The 17807-nt window shown below is 52.3% G+C and overlaps 1 protein-coding gene across 1 annotated transcript; it reads right to left on the reverse strand.

Annotated features, from left to right (window-relative positions):
• Nucleotides 1–331: 331 nt before the first annotated feature.
• FOXE3 (forkhead box E3) lies at nt 332–1528 on the reverse strand. The gene has a single exon (XM_049807407.1). It carries the CDS (start codon nt 1526–1528, stop codon nt 332–334), a length of 1197 nt encoding a protein of 398 aa, XP_049663364.1.
• Between the last annotated feature and the right edge of the window lie 16279 nt (nt 1529–17807).

The raw sequence follows: 17807 nt of genomic DNA on the forward strand, positions 1-17807 counted from the left end.
GTGCCCGGCCGCAGACAGCATCCCCGGGGTCGGGGTCGGGCTGTGCGGAGGGGACACCCCCTGGGCATGGGGAGCCCTGCCTGGCGGATGCAGCCAAAAAGCGCTTTTTCCAGGAGGGAATGGGGCAGAAAATTACATCGCCTTGCCTCCAGTTAAAAATAAGCCGAGAAAGAGAAGAGCTAGGTCCCCCCGCAGCTGTGTGTCTGCACGCGGCCGGAGGCCGGGGACCCCCGACCCCAGCCCAGCCGATCCCCACAGCGGGGAGAAGTCCGCGTGTCCAGAGATGCTCGTGGGAGCTTGGGGACGTCCAGCCGAGCCCTCCCGAACCCCATCACATGTACCGCTCCAGGCCGGGGAAATTGGGCTGCCTCATGTAGGTGTTGCCGGAGCCGAACTGGCCGAGCGGCGACGCTGAGAGCCCCAGGAGCTGCTCGCCGTGCTCGGCGCAGGCGGGGGGCCGCATGGCCGGCAGAGCCAGTCTGTTGGGAGCCCCGTAGAGCTGCGGGCTGCCGGGAGAGTAGCTGCCCTGTGCCACGGGCAGGTGGGGCGGCGAAGCGGCGTAGGGGTAAGCCAGGGTGTTGGGGCCTGCCCGGCCCAACAAGCCGGGGCTGACGGGCTGAGCCTGGAAGCAGGGAGGCTCGGAGGTGCCGGCGGAGCAGGCGGGAGCCAGCTCAGCTCCGGGCAAGCCCAGCGACGGATGGCCCAGCTCGGCGGGCGGCGAGGGCTGCAGGGCCTGCTGCCCGCTGATGAGGCTGTCGATGCTGAACATCCTGGGATGCTGCGCCGGCGGTGCTGCCCCGGCCGCGTAGGGGTGGAAGACGGCGCCGGAGAGCTGGGGGCCGTAGCCGGGCGAGCAGAGGGCGTTGGGGTAGGGGGCTGTCGGTGCAGCGGGGCGGCCGGCGGGCGGGGGCGTGAAGGCGCTGGAGTTCTGCATGTAGCCGGGGTAGGTGGTGATGTCGGTGCGCTTGAAGCGCTTCCTCCGGCGCAGGAAGCTCCCGTTGTCGAACATGTCCTCGGCGGCCGGGTCCAGCGTCCAGTAGTTGCCCTTGCCGGGATGGCCGGGTTCCCGGGGGATCTTGACGAAGCAGTCGTTGAGGGTGAGGTTGTGGCGGATGCTGTTCTGCCACTTCTTGGGGTTCTCCCGGTAGAAAGGGAAGCGCTCGGTGATGAACTTGTAGATGCCCCCCAAGGTGAGCTTCCTCTCGGCGGCGTTGGCGATGGCCATGGCGATGAGGGCGATGTAAGAGTAGGGGGGTTTGCCCCGCTGCACCGGCCGCTTCCTCCGGCGACCCCCGGCGGGGGGCGGCTGTTCCTCGGTGGGGGGCGGCAGCGGCGGCGGCGGAGGAGGAGGAGGAGGAGGGGGAGGGCTGCCCCCACCGCCCCGCGGCTCCGGCTTCACCGGCGGCGCCTGCCCGGCGGGCGGAGACCCCCGGGCCGGCCCGGGGGAACCGGGACTGGCCGCGGCGGCGGGGCTGGGCGCCGGCAGCGTACACATGCCTCGCAGGCAGGGGAAGCCGGCCGCGTTCATATACGGCCCTTCGCCTTCCTCCTCCTCGGAGGATTGGGGGGGTCGGGGTGGGGGTGGGGGGGGCAGCGCTGGGAGAAAGAGCCCCCCCCCAGGGGAGGGGAGAGGGAGGGGAAGGGGAGGGGGGGCAGGCGCCGAGGCAGCTCCCGGCGCTGGGGAGGTCGGTCCCGAGCAGCTTTGCAATATATAGGGCGGCCGCCCCCCCCCCCCCCCCCGAATCTCCCCCCGGAGGGGCGTGCGGTGCCCGGCCCGCCCCGGCCCCTCTGCCCCGGCGGGAGGAGGAGGAGGAGCAGGAACAGGAGCAGGAGGGAGGGACCCTGGGGAGGGGTCCCGAGTCCCACGGCTAAAGCCCTCAGCCTCTGCCCGGGGCTTGATTTCGCAGCCGTGCCCCCGAGCCGGCCCTCCCCCGGGGGTCCCGGGTACCAGCGCGGCGGCCGGCCCGGCTCCCCGGCCGTTCTCCGGGGCGCTTTGCTTTCTTTTTAACTGATGGGGTGTTTTTTTTTCCCCCAGGAAAAAAACCTGAACCCAAAGAGTCCCGGAGGCCAGAGCAGGGCGAGTTTGGTGCCGCAGCCAGCCCCCAGCAGCAGAGCAGGTAACCTCCCGCCGGGCCCCCCCCACCGCTTGGATTTCGTTGTCTTTTTTCCCTGGGAAAAGCGCTCAGAGCCGGCCCCTCGGTTTAGTTACTTTGCAGCCTGGCGGGACCTCCCGCGTAAGGAAACCCCGGGAAAAGTTTTTTTTCTTTTCCCCCGGGAGAACGGAAAATGATCCGCGGGGCTCGGGGCTGCCCACGGGTACCTGCCGCGGGGTGGGCGAGGGATGCGGGACAGGGATGGCATTTTGGGGCCGCTGGGGGAAACGGGGGTCTCTCGAGCACTGCCGAGGGGCTGAGCCCAGGGATGAAGCTGAAGGAAGGCACGGAACTCAGAAAGCCCTGCTGCGTTTCAGGGAAAAAAAAAATCTTCAAATCTCATCCTGCACTCCAGAGCTGGACAGAACCACAGCCCCTCATCCATGGCATATGCCGATACCAGAGCTGGGGGGCTGCCGGCTGCTTTATCGGCACCAAAAAAGCTGTGGGCTTTCACACCATCCTCCCCCAACGCTGCTGAGCATCCATCACCTCTAAGCCAGATGCCCGCCCATGGAGACCGTGGCCCAGAGCAGGTAAGGAACCACTGCATAGGGGTGGGGTGGACAAGCTGAGGGACTTTCAGAGCCAGATAACAGCTTTACATGTAGCTACAGGTCTGTGTCCTAAGAATACAGGTAGAAACGTCTACACCATTAACTCAGTGGCAGATCCCTCCATATATCCCACGTGGAGTAAAAATCACAGCCTTCAGCTTTCTAACTTGGTTGAAAGTATTTCCAATAGCAGGCAGGACAAAAGCCTCTTTCCACAGAGGCAAGTAGGTGATCTCGACCAGGTTGTATCATCCTCCTCCCTTCCTTTTTAAAGTAAAAAGCCATGCAGCCTTTCAGAAAAGATTCTTCAGCCCTTTCCTTTGAGCAATTCCTAGTGGTTTTAAATTCACTGACCAGTTATTTCCCACCATCGGTCATTCCCCCTGCTTGTGTCTGCATGTGGTTTTGTTCTTGCTTTATTTTTCCTGCAGATAGTTGTGGCTCTTCTTCCACTCTCCAGGGCTCAGGCAAGGAATCGTGGGTCTAACAGAGCCATGTCGGGTCCAGTCCTGGTCTGCCACAGACCAGCTGCTGTTGGAGTAAACTGCCTCAGTTTCCTTTCTGCCAAAGGAGGATAACAACAGGAGCGTAGGTGCTGGCTGGAAGACAGAGAGCAGGTGAGAAAGGGTGAAACGTAGCTTTAGAGAAAGGTGCCCTTCTCCGCAGAAGACACAGATCTTCAGGGAGGAATGCAAATCAAGAGCACGGCAGGGACCATTCATTCACCTTGGGAGAGCCGAGGGAAAAAGGTTGGAAGATTCATATTTCTCCCAGAGCGTGCATTTAAATCGAGCGAGTATCTGAATGCGGCCAGTTAATTTCAGTCAGAGGATCTGACTTTTCTGGTCACTGGAGAGGCAGCAGGACAGATTCCCAAGAAGGGAGTCACTAAAGATCACTCCAGGATGCACAAAGAAAATTACCTTCCTGGGGGAGATGGAAACCTTCAACTCTGCAGATGTTAGCTGGTGAGATTTTCATATCAATGCAAGGACTTGAATGTCTTCAGATCTAGCAAGAATGGGTTTGGGAGGGAAAAGGGTTACGGGGTGCAAAGGAGGAAGAGCTTTTCTCATTCAATCATATCAAACAGCCCTTGCTTATCACTCTCTCCTTTTTTTTATTGGTCTAAACATCAGAAAAGGAGTTGGAAATGAAAATGCAATGGCATGGCTGGGTCTGGAGCTGCCTGCACCTGAGATCACATCTAGCAAAGGAAGAGACATCTCATCTGGACAACGGGGTATGAAGACCCAACTGCGTGAAACATTTATAGTCCAAGGCCCTGATCTCGTGTCATTTTACACGCGGTGGGAGAAGCCTTGGCCCCATCTCAGGCTGTGGGCTGGCTGAGACTCCAGATGGTGAGTAGTTACTTTAAAGCTGATGGGACCATTCAAATTGCTCTCAACTTCACCGGGTTAGGACCCAGATGTCAAACTAGTTTTGACAGACAGATAAAACAGCAGGACAGAGACAGGCAGGAGCACACAGGCAGGAAACAAACCGTGTTTTACCATCGAATAAGGAAAGCCAAAACAGACAGACTCCAATTCCCACATATGCTTTATCACTCAGGGTGCTCTTCCTGGCCCAGATCTTTTATAAAAAAGGTGAAAGACAATAATAGAGATGGCTACCAAACAAATGTGATCTGGATCTCTCTTTAAAATGAGGTGACGAGGAGGGAATAAATCACATTTACTAAGTATGTCTAAGTTTTGCCAGCATCTGCTGCCTTCTGCATCAGTTCATCCTCACTGAGTATGCAGAGCAATTTCAACTGCTCTTTCACCTCCAGCCTCAAACCATTCTGCACTAGAGCTGCAGCCTCCTTTAGAAATGTTGCACACGCAAATCGCTTTACAGCATGGGTGAACTTGCTTCACTGCAGAGGAACAGGGCTACGTACCCTCAGAGAGCTGCTATTTCAAGCACCCCATGTGCCCAGGCAGGTACTGCATCAGTGGTACCCAGGCACATCTCCAAGCTGCTCTTTGCAGCCAGTGGGTTAGAAAAACATGCATTTACTTGCCCCAAAACAACACAATCTTCTGCTAAACGGCATGCAGTATGGGAGTAAGTGGGCAAGATGTTCACATTCCTTAATGTGGCCATGCTGAGAGACCAGTGGTTTTGCCCTATCTTGAGTGAAACAGTGGGTTAGGTATCTGCACTGGGCAGAGTTGCATTTGGAGCATCCCTGTTTGCAGAGCCCTCCCCTTAGTCACGAAGCAGACATCTGTATCTCAGCCACCCCTGGGATGTGCAAGGAAGAAGAGGGGGGTGGGAGCCCTGGGAGCGAGGACCTCTCTGGTTCCTCTCCCATGGAACGCCGCAGTGAACAGTCCAAAGCATCCTCCAGCCTCAGAGCCAGCGGTGGCCTCTGGGGGATGCTTCAATGATACCCGACCTGCTGATGGTGCTCTTAACATGGCCCTGAAATATCCCATCACTTACTAACCACACACTCAGGGACTTCCTTGGCTGAAAGCTGCATGAGTACTGCTGCCTTGAAATAACAGCAGTCGGGCCCATTCCCACCCTCAGCATGTCCCTGTCTGAATCCATCCATTCTCCAAACTCCCAGCTGGAGACCCTCAGAAGAAGCTTGAGATACCCTCCCACCACAGCTGTTCTGTTCTGTAGGATGGGAAGGCTTCACCACCAGAAGGTGAATCACGTCGCTCACATAAGAGTTTGGTGCACTAGGATGAGGTGACTACAGCTAGGGAGGGTGGGGGGAAATCCTTTCCTCCTGGGACATTTCCCTCATGGGATGCCACCTCTCAAAGGAGGAATGCGTGATGGAGAACAGCAATGAGAGCAAAACAGGAAACCTGGAGGGTCAACCCCGTGGCTTGTAACCACAACTAGCACACATGCAGGAGTCGGGGCACCACGCTGCTCGGCTACAGGATCAGCAGCCACGTGAAAACCAGCCCAGGACACCAGACAGTTACAGCCTGCGGTCAAAGGAGCCACAATTTAACACACTTCCTGAGCTATTCCATTTCTTCAAGATGCAGAAAACATATAACCAAAGCAAATACATTCTTCCCGAGAACTAATTCTTCATGTCACTAATGTATTTCTAGGTAATCGCGCAGCAAGATCCAGGCAAAATAATTTCTTCACAAAGTATAGGTAAAGCATTTACCAAACTGAGGAACATCAGGGAAAGAAAGAAACTTGCAAACTATTTTTCATCTCTGTAGGGAAGTTTGGGATTTTGTCCTACTACAACCAGTCAAGATTTTTCTCCCCCAAATTCATTTTGATATGAAAATTGTGAAGTTTTCTTTTATTCCTATGAAAATAAAGGGAGCAGGAGGAAAAAAACCCTTTCTTCTCTGTTGTCTGTTTACCAAAAATAATATTCTTAGCAGAAGTATCTATTTGTTTAAACTTGAAAGAAAACAAAAGAGATTCTAAGGAACTTGAGCTATCGAAAACCATGATTTGGGGGCAAAATTTGGTTTGGCGTTTCAGAGACTTGGCTTCTATAAACTTTAGTGCTTTTTTTGTTCAGGATAAACCTCAGTATTTGGGATGAGTAAATATTTAATTTTCCCTTTTCCTGGAATGAAAACCCCCAAAATTCCTGCCCTGTGTCCATACCTCATGGCCAAAACCCAAGCCTAAAAAAAGGCCAAGCACAAGGGCCAGGCTGAGCTGGTCCCTCTCCCTGGTGGCTCAGCTGTCCTGCCTGGTGGCTTCAACACGCCAAGAGCAGCAAAGGGTGGGTCATGCATGGGGTTAGTGAGGAACTTTAAAATATTTGGTTTTATAAAGCAATATTAAAAACTCTAGAAACCCAAAGAAGCTGTTATGATCATTGCAATACAACCACAGCACTGGTCCAAAAAACCCCTCTTGGTGAACCTGCCCTACCAACAATCTGCTCTGAGCAGGGCACAGCCTTGACTGGCCTTTGATCATCCTTCTATCCTGGAAGGATTCAGGCTACGCAGCACCCAGAGGCAGTGGAAGAAACCATCACACAACATTAATGAGGACAACCCCTACAGGAGCAGATCTTCACAAGAAACTTTGGTCTCCTGCTTTCCAGCTACCTCCAGTTCTTCTTAAAAAACGTTCCCTTCCCAACAAGATGCTGATGCACACTGACCAGGTTTCCCAGGTTTTTTTCCCAGGTGGTTAAAGCTCAGCATCCTGCAGCGTCGCTCTACAAGGTTTGCTCATGGTCCTGCCCCAGAAATTTTGATGCTTTCACCATATAAATAGGCAGCCAGGTCCATAGGAGAACCTGGCCCACAGGGCCTGCCAAAAGCCTCTGCAAATCCACCTGAGCATCACAAGAACGGGATAGGAACAGGCAGGAAGACGCAGCAGCGGGAGCGTTTCGTGCACTCCCACACTCTTTCCCGCTCCGTGACCCCACAGGTTAGCCCAAGCCCTCCCCACGCGGGGAAGCCCTGCCTCTGCCCCAGTCCTTGCTAGCTGCCACGCGAGAAGCACTTCTGCTGCACAGCACCTGCCTCCACCACAGCTCCAGCTAGCTCCCCAAACCTGCCGAGGCTTGCGTTTTTCAATGAAATCAAGGAATTGATGCCCAAGCGGCCCAGATGCTGCACACCAGGGCTCCCAGGCAAGGACTTCACTGCAAAATTTTCCCTTTTCCTTGTGCATTTGCTACTCTCTTACAACTACCAGACCAATTAACCGCAAGCCCAAGCAGACTGTTATAATCCCACCTTGCTAGCTCACTACCAGCTTTTTCCTCCATTTAATGCTCCTGCCAGCAGTGATTTCATCCACTCCAACCATAATAGCCTCTTCCCTCCCCTTAGGCCAGGAGCACACCTCTGTCATGGAAAATTTCCCTCCGTCTTGTACCTTCAGCCCGATCTGCCTGCAGCCCGGGCTGGCAGGTTGTTTTTTTCTCACCGCTTAAAATGCTTTTGAAACAAAGGCTCTTTAATCCCCTAGCCTAGCCAGGCACCTCTGGCAATCCCCTCCTGGTAGTGCAGGGAGAGCACAAACCTCAGCAGGAGGTACGGGGCACCCCAGAAACCGGAGGGACCAGGTGGATGGAGGCAGGGTAGGACATCGGGTCTCCTGAAACGGTGGGGATGGAGCAGGGCTGGGAGCAGGGAGAGCATCCCAGGCAGGGAGCAGAGATGAAGCCACGAGATGGTGATGTGGGGGGATGAAGAGCAGAGATCTTCCCACCCAGCCCACACGCTCACTTCCTAGCCTGGAGAGGGGTCTCCAAGGCCCACAGCACCGATGGGGATCCAGGGGCTGGCAGCCAACAAGACCTCTGCTGGGCATCCTAAAGCCTGGCAAAAGAAGAGGCAAGTCTAGGAGCAAGACACCCAACTTCATGTTTCCCAGGCATAGAGGGGGTGGCCTGGCCACTGCCCAACCCTTTTGCCCCAAATGGGGACATCTCGCCACGTGTCCGTGTTGGTGGAGAAGTTGGCTGTCTGGAGGGGAGACAACTTGGTTAAGGTTGGGAAGACCTCATGTGCCTTTGAGATCGCTCCACAAATGACCAATAAGTAAAATTTCTTGCAATGACTTCAAAGTGCATGTGGTGCAGGAAAAGGGTCTCCAGCCATGACAGACCGGTGTTCATCACATCATTTCCTCGTGAGAAGGCGAGAGAGATGATTCAGACTCAAATCAGACTGGACAAGTATGAATCACAGTGTTTGTCTCACATTCCTCTGAGCCAAAACCATCCCTGCCTGGTGCTGCTGGGGCCGGGAGAATCAACCCAGACATTTCTTTATTTTGGGGGTCCACAGAAATCCAGTTAATTCATTTCCATCTGCCACTTCTGAAGCGCTGTGGACACCAGGGTCCTCCAGCTGAGACAGGAATCTCCATATCACAGCAGTGTTTGATGCAGGTAGGCAGCTGGCACCAGCATCCAGGTCCTGGGCAGTTTCTGTCAGAGCCGAGTGCCTGGGGAGAGCGTTTGTGGTTCATCCATCACCGCTTGCTCTGGAGCAGCCGTTCTGGAAGACCACGTCACATCACTTCTGTTTCTGCAGTGGCATCCCAGCTGCATCCTGGCTAGTCAAGACGTGGGCTTTGGCAAATTGCTTCTGTTTGGATGAGAAACAGTTGATGCCAGTCAGCAGCATATTTGGGCCAGCTCTATGACCTAGGGAGGTTGGTTCCCCCAAAAGCAGCACTTGTATCTCCCTAGCCCCTCCAAGCAGTGTGAGCTGTGGCAACCCCGGCCTCTCTGCTGGGGCCCCAAGCCCCTCTCACACCTCTTTCTCTTGGCTTTTTGTCTTCGTACCCTACTCACAGTCCTCACCCCAGGCACTGTGACACAGCTCACCGATTTGCCCATCTTGTGTCAGGAAACCCCGCTGGTCCACACAGCGGTGGACTTGAGAGAGGTCCAAAACACCCCCACTCCTGGTCCTGCCTCTTCTCTGTTCATGTTGCCAGCTCAAAGCCACATTGTAGCCTGGACCTGAAGGGTCAATATGATGCCTGAGAGGAACTGCAGCTTTTGATACCATAGCAGGCTGAAGAGGTCTCAGGGTTCATCTAGAAGGTTGGCGATAAGGCCAACTCCATCTGGCAGTGCCACCTTGAGTATAAACAATGAGGGAGATGGATTTGGACTTGAAACCTGGCTTGGATCCTGGTTACCCAGCAGGATAGGTGCAAGACAGGACATTGACCTCCCTTACCAGCTGAGCATGGAAGAGAGCTCAGCCTGCAATACATCTCAGCCTCAAGGAGGGCCCATGAGCGTGGATCAGAGACCACATGATGTCAACCTCAAACACCCTTCGTTAAAACATCCAATACAATATGTCCTTGGGGAAAGGTCAGAAATTATTTTGCCCGTTTCTAAATGAAGACAGTAAGTAGACCATAAAGGACTGACTCATCCGGAGTAAAGCAGCAAGCCAGAGGCATAATCAGGACCACAGTCCAAATGCTCTCTGATGGAACCAAGAATCTTACTCATGCATCTAATTAGCATCTCTGGAAGCTTTTCCCACATACATCATGTTGTTTGATTTACACTGCATATATTGCATGCATTTAGGTTTTGTTTGCATGAAATACATTTTTACCATGACTCTCTAGGGTGGAGATGATGGCTTAACCGTAGAGGCTAAGTTTCCTCTGAACCTTCACAATTTAGCTTTTGAATAGGAATGGGTGAATAACAGACTCTGTGGTGGAGTTTCCTGAATGAAAAACCTGTGGTAAAAGAGCACAGGATCCTTCTTTTTCCACTGCAGTCAGAACTTCAGGATTTGTCTCGCCTTTTTCTCCACCTGCTGCATCTGATGGGCTTTGAGAGGAGAGGGGTCAGGGGCGAGGAGGCCATCTGTGAAGCACGGCAGGCCTGCTGAGACCCAAGATGCTGAGATGCCAGGGGAAGGGAGGGATTTCTTTCCCAGGGATGACCGAGAGGATGCTTTGTTCTTGCAGAAGAAACGTTCAATGAAATACTTCAGCAGAGCTTCGTGACGGGAGCCAGACTGGAAGGGAGGTGGTGTCCCTCAGTGCTGTGGGAAGAAATTCTCTTCAAAATGGCATGAAATCATCAGCTAGAAAACAACAGTTGAAGATCTCCAGGAGGTAACAGGGGCAGGCAGGCCTGATACAGAGTTTTGCAAGCCCAGGGAAAGTCAGGAGACAAAACTGAGCATCAACTGCTCCCTTCTCTTTTCTCAGTTAGTTTGCTGTACTACATACACTTCTTTGGAAGATGCTCAGATGATTGAATATTATCTATTTTCTTTCCACCAAACTTGTAGTGCACACATTTTACACAAATATTCCTGCCTTGCGTCTCTCTCAGTGGGCATGGCATATCTTCAAAGATCTACAAGATCAAAAATGGGCAGCTTGTCTCCCACCACACAGGGGGGGAAACTGAGGCAGAGGGAGGTGCACAGGAAACCTGGAGCAAGCCTGGGAGTGGGTCAAAAAAGAAAAATGTCGGGATCTGGTCATCATTTTTCCACCATAAAGAGTCTGAGAGAGGTTTGTAAGAACAATTTAGGAACCCAGCTCCCATCCAAACCAATGAGAACTGGGCACTTGCGTCCTGCCATAAATTTTTTTAAAGAAAAAAAAAAAAAATCAACAGCAACGAAAAGCAGTCTTAAGAGGCACAAACATGTTCAGGCAGAGTGGAAGCCAAAACAACTGTCTCAAGTCCCAGATGAACAGCACATCGACACTGAGATATTTGAGATATGTACTTAACCGCAGGTCTGAAGGGGTTAAGAGGAGCCCCAGCGAGTAGCCAGCAGCATGCCAGCACCCACCGGAGATCTCAGCAGCTTCCACCCCAGAATGAGCTGGTTGCAAATAGGTCCTAAAGGCTTTGCCTTGTATTGCCACAAAATCCAGAGGCTGGCAGCTGCCGTGGATTTGTTCTTCCACTGCTTAGTCTCCCCCTAAGGAAAAGAGGGCCAGACGCAGCCTCCGGCAGTCAACAAAACCCCAGAGGATAAAAGATGAGCAAAGAAGCATGGAAGGATTTTCAATAGTCAGGTGTCTGTGCTCTAAGTGTCCTGTGGGTCCAAGGTTGGCCTCCTTCCCAGAGCTGCCAACTCTTGTGTTTTCATCACAGGTTTCTCAGAGCGGGAAGGATTTATTCCCATTTAATTCCTCTTTTATCGTTACACCACAGCTGAGGAGTCCCAATTGCAAAGGACAACATGAAAACAGTGACCCTTCATGCACACCCCCAGAGGGCAAAGGAAGATCCAGCATTGCTGATGGTGGTGAAAGCAGGCAGACGGGGAAAAATACACTCTTTTCTCTTTAATCCAGTCTCAAGAATTTGGCTGGCCTAAGCACCAAGCCCGAGGTGCTTCGGGTCCCCCATCATCAGCTGCCAGGAACACATCCCAGGGCTGAGCAGACCCCATGGAGGGAATGTCAGCACCGGCTGGGCAATGGTCCTTGGCCTCTGGAGATAGGAAGTCACTTCTCCACCAAAGCCAAGACCAGCCGAGAACCTCCCTGGGGAGCAAATCGCAGCACGTGCCCTCCGTCAGCAAGAGCCATTGCCAACTGCTCTCATGGGGCCACCAGCCAAGAGCTGGGCTTGGGATAACTGTATCCAAATTCATTAACCTAATTATTGCTAGTGTTCCCGGGTGGGTGGAGAGGGACTTCAGCAAGCAGAATAAGCGTGCCACAATAGCAGGCAGTACCTCCACACGGCCAGTGCTAGGACTTGCAAGGAACCTCTGCTTTTTAATTCACTATTTTTCCCTACATACACAAACTTGACAACTCCATGCTCAGCAAGCGCCTCATTCTGCAAACAGAGACTCGATGTCCCAGAGGGGCTCACAGGCCTTGTTCAGGCTTATGCTTGTGGACCCACCCCCCCATTCCTACCCATTCCAGGGAAAACCAGCGGCGACGGTGGCCCCAGGCTAAGCCTGCCATGGGATGCTCTATGCAGGATCCAGACCAGAGCCCTGCACACCATGTATGCCATGCAGCAGAAGCAAAGAAGCCCCGTGCAACCTGGTGTCCTTGGCCATCTTCAGAGCGTTGCTGCACAAATGTCCCTGCAAAGGAGGAGCTGATGGCAATTTCTCCCCTCTTGTGGCTGCCTTTGCTGGATGTCCTCACAGCAGATGCCGTGGTCATCACAGCCAGGGAGATCCCCATAAGCTTGATGAGAGCAGACTATGTCCCACCTCTCATCTGACCCAGAACAAATGTCCTCCAGATCCTCCACAGAGCAACCAAAATCCTGAACAGAAAGGCAGGACACGCTGGAAAGGCTCTAGACAAACAGTTTACCCGTATGCGGCAAGGGTCAAACAGGCTAGTTTCATCTTTCTGGTTGGGGCAGGGGAGATTTCAGGTGGATTTAAAAGCTCTTAGCAGCATTTTGATCTGTTGACTTGGACGGGAGCAGAATTAGACCAGTGCTGAGCATGCCCAACACCCTTCTTCCCAGGGTAAGACCCAAGCTGGACACAAAGCCATCATTCCCCTTATGTGTCTGGAGAGCTCCCCCACAGACCCCATGGGGAGCCAGACAGAAAAGATTCTTGGGATCTAGGAAACCAATGGAGGATAATTTCTCAGGTGGGATATCTTTGCTCAACGACATAGGAGAAACGCATTACCAGCCTTGATAATGGGTTGATAGCTGCCGACCATTGCTCAGCAGAGTTACTTGGAGATGGAAGGTCAGTAACACCAATACTCTGGTGGTGTGGAGCGATGTGCCTGTCCTCACCATCCTACTGCAGTCTCCCCATATTAAAAACAGAGATAATGTTCATCACCTGCCTCAGAAGTGTGCCGCAAGGGTTAACTCATTAACCTGTCCATCCAAAATGGCACACAGAGCACAAAGAGCATCCGTGCCCGATGTCAGCACCGTTTACCGAATCACACTCAAACTCCTGGACCGGGACTCTGGGAAGCAGCAGAAAAAACACAGCAAGGTACCACTGCCAGCCTACACCAACAGCGACAGACCAGAGAGCAGCGGTCACATCACCACTGGCCTGGGCTTCATGTGTCACTGATTAACTCAAATTTTAATTATGCCCCAGTATCTCCACGTCTCCCAAAACACAAAGCTTTCAGCCAGGCAGTTCCTGCCAGCCGAAATTTCATAAAGAGCAGCTAGTGACTAAGATAGCCCAACCTTCAAGTCAGATGCTAACAGCTTTGGACAAGTGTGGGATTTTTACACCCCTATCTACAGGAAAATCTGATGTTTAGTGCCCTGACTGTGAGCAGGTCACTCTTAAACCCCTGAACATCCCAGGCAAAAAAAAAAAAAAAAAAAAAAAAGAAAAAAAAAAAAGAAAAAAAGCGCCGGAGGGGAATTGTACTGGCTCTAATCCCTTCTGCCATTCTGCATATTCATGGAACATTGTCATAACACATCAGTGGGACAAAAGGTCTGTCGGCACCTCCTCCTCATTCCTTTGATAAACCACGAGACAAATGCTGAGTAAACACTTGGAATCCATTCACTGCACTATTCTCATCGGGATGAGAAAGGGCTCCTCTTTCTTGCAGGCCCAGAGCTGCTCAGCCTAATAAAGTACGGCCCACGGCCCGTGAAAAGAGAGGCCTATGGATGATGAAAACATGGATTATCTCATTTCACCCTCCTTGTATCAGACCCTGCTCACATTCTGAGTGCACTTGGTCTGACACGCAATTACACACACAAAAAAATAATAATAATAAAATTAAAAAAAAAAAAAAAAAAAAAAAGCCAGGGGAAGGGGGTGTTCAGCGAATGGGGGACTGTCCGTGAAATTTCACAGATGACCTTTCCCTAGTGGGAAAGTAATTTGTTTCTGCCCCAGCCATCACCAGGAGTTTTCTCATCGATATCAGCATTCCCCTGAATATTGCAGTTGGTGGGAGAAGAGATAACACTTAAGATAAAAGCTTTGCAGGTCACTTTAATGGCCTGATTCAAGCTGGTGCTGAGCCCCTGAGAAGTCAGTGGGATGTTACCGACCACCCCATAAACGGCTCCCTGGCTGCGCCGGTGCCTCGACATTCTGTTGCCTGCTTGGCAGCGGCAAAGCCCCATTCTCCTCGCACTTGCGTGGCCGTAAATCAAGAGCCCCGAGGTCAGCTGAGTGCCTGGAGAAGGAGGAGTGACTTCTGTGCCCATGGAGGGATGTAAGCCGCTCCACGGTTTGGGATCTCTGGGTGAAAAGCAGGATGTTAGCTGAGCAGGTTGGGGCATGAGATCTCTGCTGGAAGTCAATGAGCTCCAGTATGGAGATGGAACCGTCCAGCGCCTTCAGTCAGGCTTGGAGCCCACCAGACCACAGAGCAGGCTGCTGGGGCTGGGAGCAACACAGCTCCTTCAGCCTTTAGTCAGCCCCCCCAGACAGACAGAAAGACCAGAGACACACTGTCAGATAGCTAATAACCCCCAAAAAATCAACATAAAGGGCCTCCTTACCGTTAGGCGTCCAGTGACTGGACCAAGGTTACACAGGACGTTGACCGCCAAAGTCACCCCCAACTGCTTTCCAATGCCTACAGCAGCCTCCTACGTTGCCCAATTTTCTGGAGGCTGAGCTAAAAACGCCTGCAATAAAACAAAACAAAAACCCTTAATAACCCAAAACAGGGCAAGGAACCGGTTCTTTTGAAAACAATCATCTGAAAGAAATATTTCCATTTAAATATGATTCTTTATTTGGAAGAATATGAGCAGTTTTCAAAGTGAAAATTAATTTCAGAGATAGTACATGGGGAATGAGCACACTTAATGCAATTGGGCCCGTAATAGAAAACAAGGCACAGTTATGAATTGCTGTCAAATCATTAAGAAACAATAAATAGACTGCTGATTAACTAGGGACTCTTATCTTTTAAATAAATGGCTCATAAACCTGTCCACTGAGTATGAGCGTATTGGTTGTAAACAGTGTATTCAACACCTTTGTCTCTGCAAAATCCTTAAGTTCATCCTTAAGTTTCACACAACCGGCAAAAAACCATGAGCAGTTGTTCCTCAGCCTGGCACATCACTTGTGAACGTCGCTATTCAAATATTTGCATTTTACAAGGTGTTTGTTACAAAACCTCCCAGAGGACTCAGCACAGTCTCACAGCAGCTCCGGTCGCTCACTAGGCTCAAGTAAAACCCACGCAAGCCCCCAGCCAAGCAGGCGATGCCGGCTGTTTGTTTTCCCCGAGCAGGGCGAGTCCTCTCCCTAAGCAACCAAGATGCAAAAGCAAGTGTGAAACTTGCAGGGCTTCCAAAAGGCTGTTTGTTTTGCTGCCCAAAAGCAACTTTTGGACTAAACTGTATTTGCACATGGAACGGCCACAATTCCCTGCCCAGGACGGGTGACAAGCAGGCAGCTGCCTGTCACCTACAAACGCCTACATCTGACCTGCACAGCAATACAGCACATTCATTAAAATATTAGGCTAATGCAGTGATTTCCTTCCCGAGATGATGCTTTTGTTTCCCAGTTGCTGTATTATTAAAAAAATAATTTAAAAATCAGCAACGCTGTTAAGCCCAGACCCTCTGAGATTACTTAGGCACACAACTCCCATTCAATGGTCCAAATGATCTCAACCGTCTTTGGGATACGAGCCTCAGAGAGCTCGTTGCTTGATACTTCTTGCGGACACAAGTCTCCCTGCAGTTTCTCTGCCTGCCCAGCAGCGGTTCCAGCCTGCGGGGCTTTGGGGCTCCGAATTCAACCCCATGGGATAAACATTGGTTCTGAGCACGCAAAAATGCAGAGCAATCTCCTTTCTCTCCTGCAGCCACCACCGGCAGCCACTGGTACCAGGCACCCTCAGCTCCCTTCCCCAGCAGCCAGGACCCAGCTGGGGGACAGATCAGTTTTGAAGGGGAGCAGAAACACCTCTCCAGCTGTTTTGGGCCGTTCTTTAGGTACTGTCCTATGCTTTGCACCAGGTCCCACGGCTCCTGCACCATTCCCCAGTGTCAGGATGCAGGCAGCTGCCCTGCAAACAAGTCACCTGGGCTTTAAGCCCAACCCAGGGCTGCTCCGAGGATGCTCGGTGCTTTGCAGGGTGGGAGGTTTCGTACGCCTTGTTCCAGCCCGCTGCTTTCCAGGGCTGACTCCGAGACCCTTGAGAGCTGCCAGGCCCTGTGGAAGGGTCAGAATTTGGCCCTGAAGATTGATGGGGAGTTTTTCCATCGACTCCTGCAGAAGCAGCTTTGGTACCTGTTGCATCCTGTCAGCACCACTCAGGTTAGAGCATCCAGCCTTAAATCGACAAGGTTCCTCTCAAAACCCGATAAGTAATTGGGGGATCTGCTAATAGGGCTTGTCAAAATCAATTGGGGTTAAACACCTTTAGCTACAATAACAGTCATCTGACCCCGGGCTCCAGAAACCGCCAGGCTCAGAGGAACCCTGGGGGGTTATTCCTGGCTTCCCATTGCTTTGAGACAGATAAAAGAGCAGACGATGCAGAGCTGGGTAATCCGTTCAGCCCATCCCAGCCATGCACTGAAGTGACAGCTCCCAGAGTTTCTGCAGAGCTGGCTCCTCCTGGGAATTGTGCGCAGAGGGGCCAATTTGTTCAACAAAACCTGGGCAACCAGAGTTTTCTTAAATTCAATTGCCTGAAGGAGAAGGCAAATAGCATTTAAGCGGAGGAAAGTGCATTAAAACCACATCTTTGATACAATGGCCGATACACCCCACACTGCCAACGCCTGAAATGATAATATTTTTTTTCTTAAATAAATAGCTCAGCAGCAGGATCCCAGCCTCCCCCGGCACAGGGAGGGTTCACACTGCAGCAGCCGCATTTCCAGCCCTCCAGGCCAAACCGCTTCAACGCTTCCCCTCTTTGCTGGGCTCATTACCAAAGGTGGACCAGCTCAGGGGGGACCGACAGCAGTGCCCACACTGTGCTGAGGATCCACACATCCAGAGGGCTCTTTCAGCTCATGTTTCCCACCAGGTCCCAGGAGGGAGGTGTAGGAACATCAGTTAGCACGGGCATCCGAAGGGCTTTTCCTGCCCTTGGCAATTTACTGCCTTTAGAGACCTGCCAGACCTCAACATAGGGGAAGGCAAAGCAGGGTGGGTCAGGAAGAGAAACAAATATTCAGGATTTGGGGCACTTGCATAACCCAGTGGGCCTCTTGTTCTTTCTCCAGTTGTGGGATGCACCACTACCTCTTCCTCCTCCCTGGGAGCTCTTCATCCGCGCCTTCCTCCCTCCCTCCCTCAGCCAGGCAGCATCCGTGACTGTGGGGGCATTGGGGACCTCAGGAGAGGGTCTTCAGGTATCTCAGAGGAGGCTCCTCAGGGACCCAAGACCCTGAGCTAGACAGAAGCGATGCAGGGGAAAGGGACACAGCTCTCATGCTGCGCCCCAGGCAGGACACTCAGCGGCTGGCTGCTGGTTGTCCCTCTGCAGAGCAGCAGCTAACTTTATCCTTAAGCACAATGTGTGATATTTGAATGAAGTCAAGCCTATAATGAAGGATTTCAAATTGTCCCATCTGGTCTCAAAGTTTCTGTGAAAGTACGAGAGAGTCAAAGAAAAGCATCCCCTGCCATGCCTCCACAAACTGCAGAGAAAGCTGCTTTCAGGAGATTTCAGTTTCTCC

This window comes from Accipiter gentilis, chromosome 8 (genome assembly GCF_929443795.1).
Source record: "Accipiter gentilis chromosome 8, bAccGen1.1, whole genome shotgun sequence".
Classification (NCBI taxonomy): Eukaryota; Metazoa; Chordata; class Aves; order Accipitriformes; family Accipitridae; genus Astur; species Astur gentilis.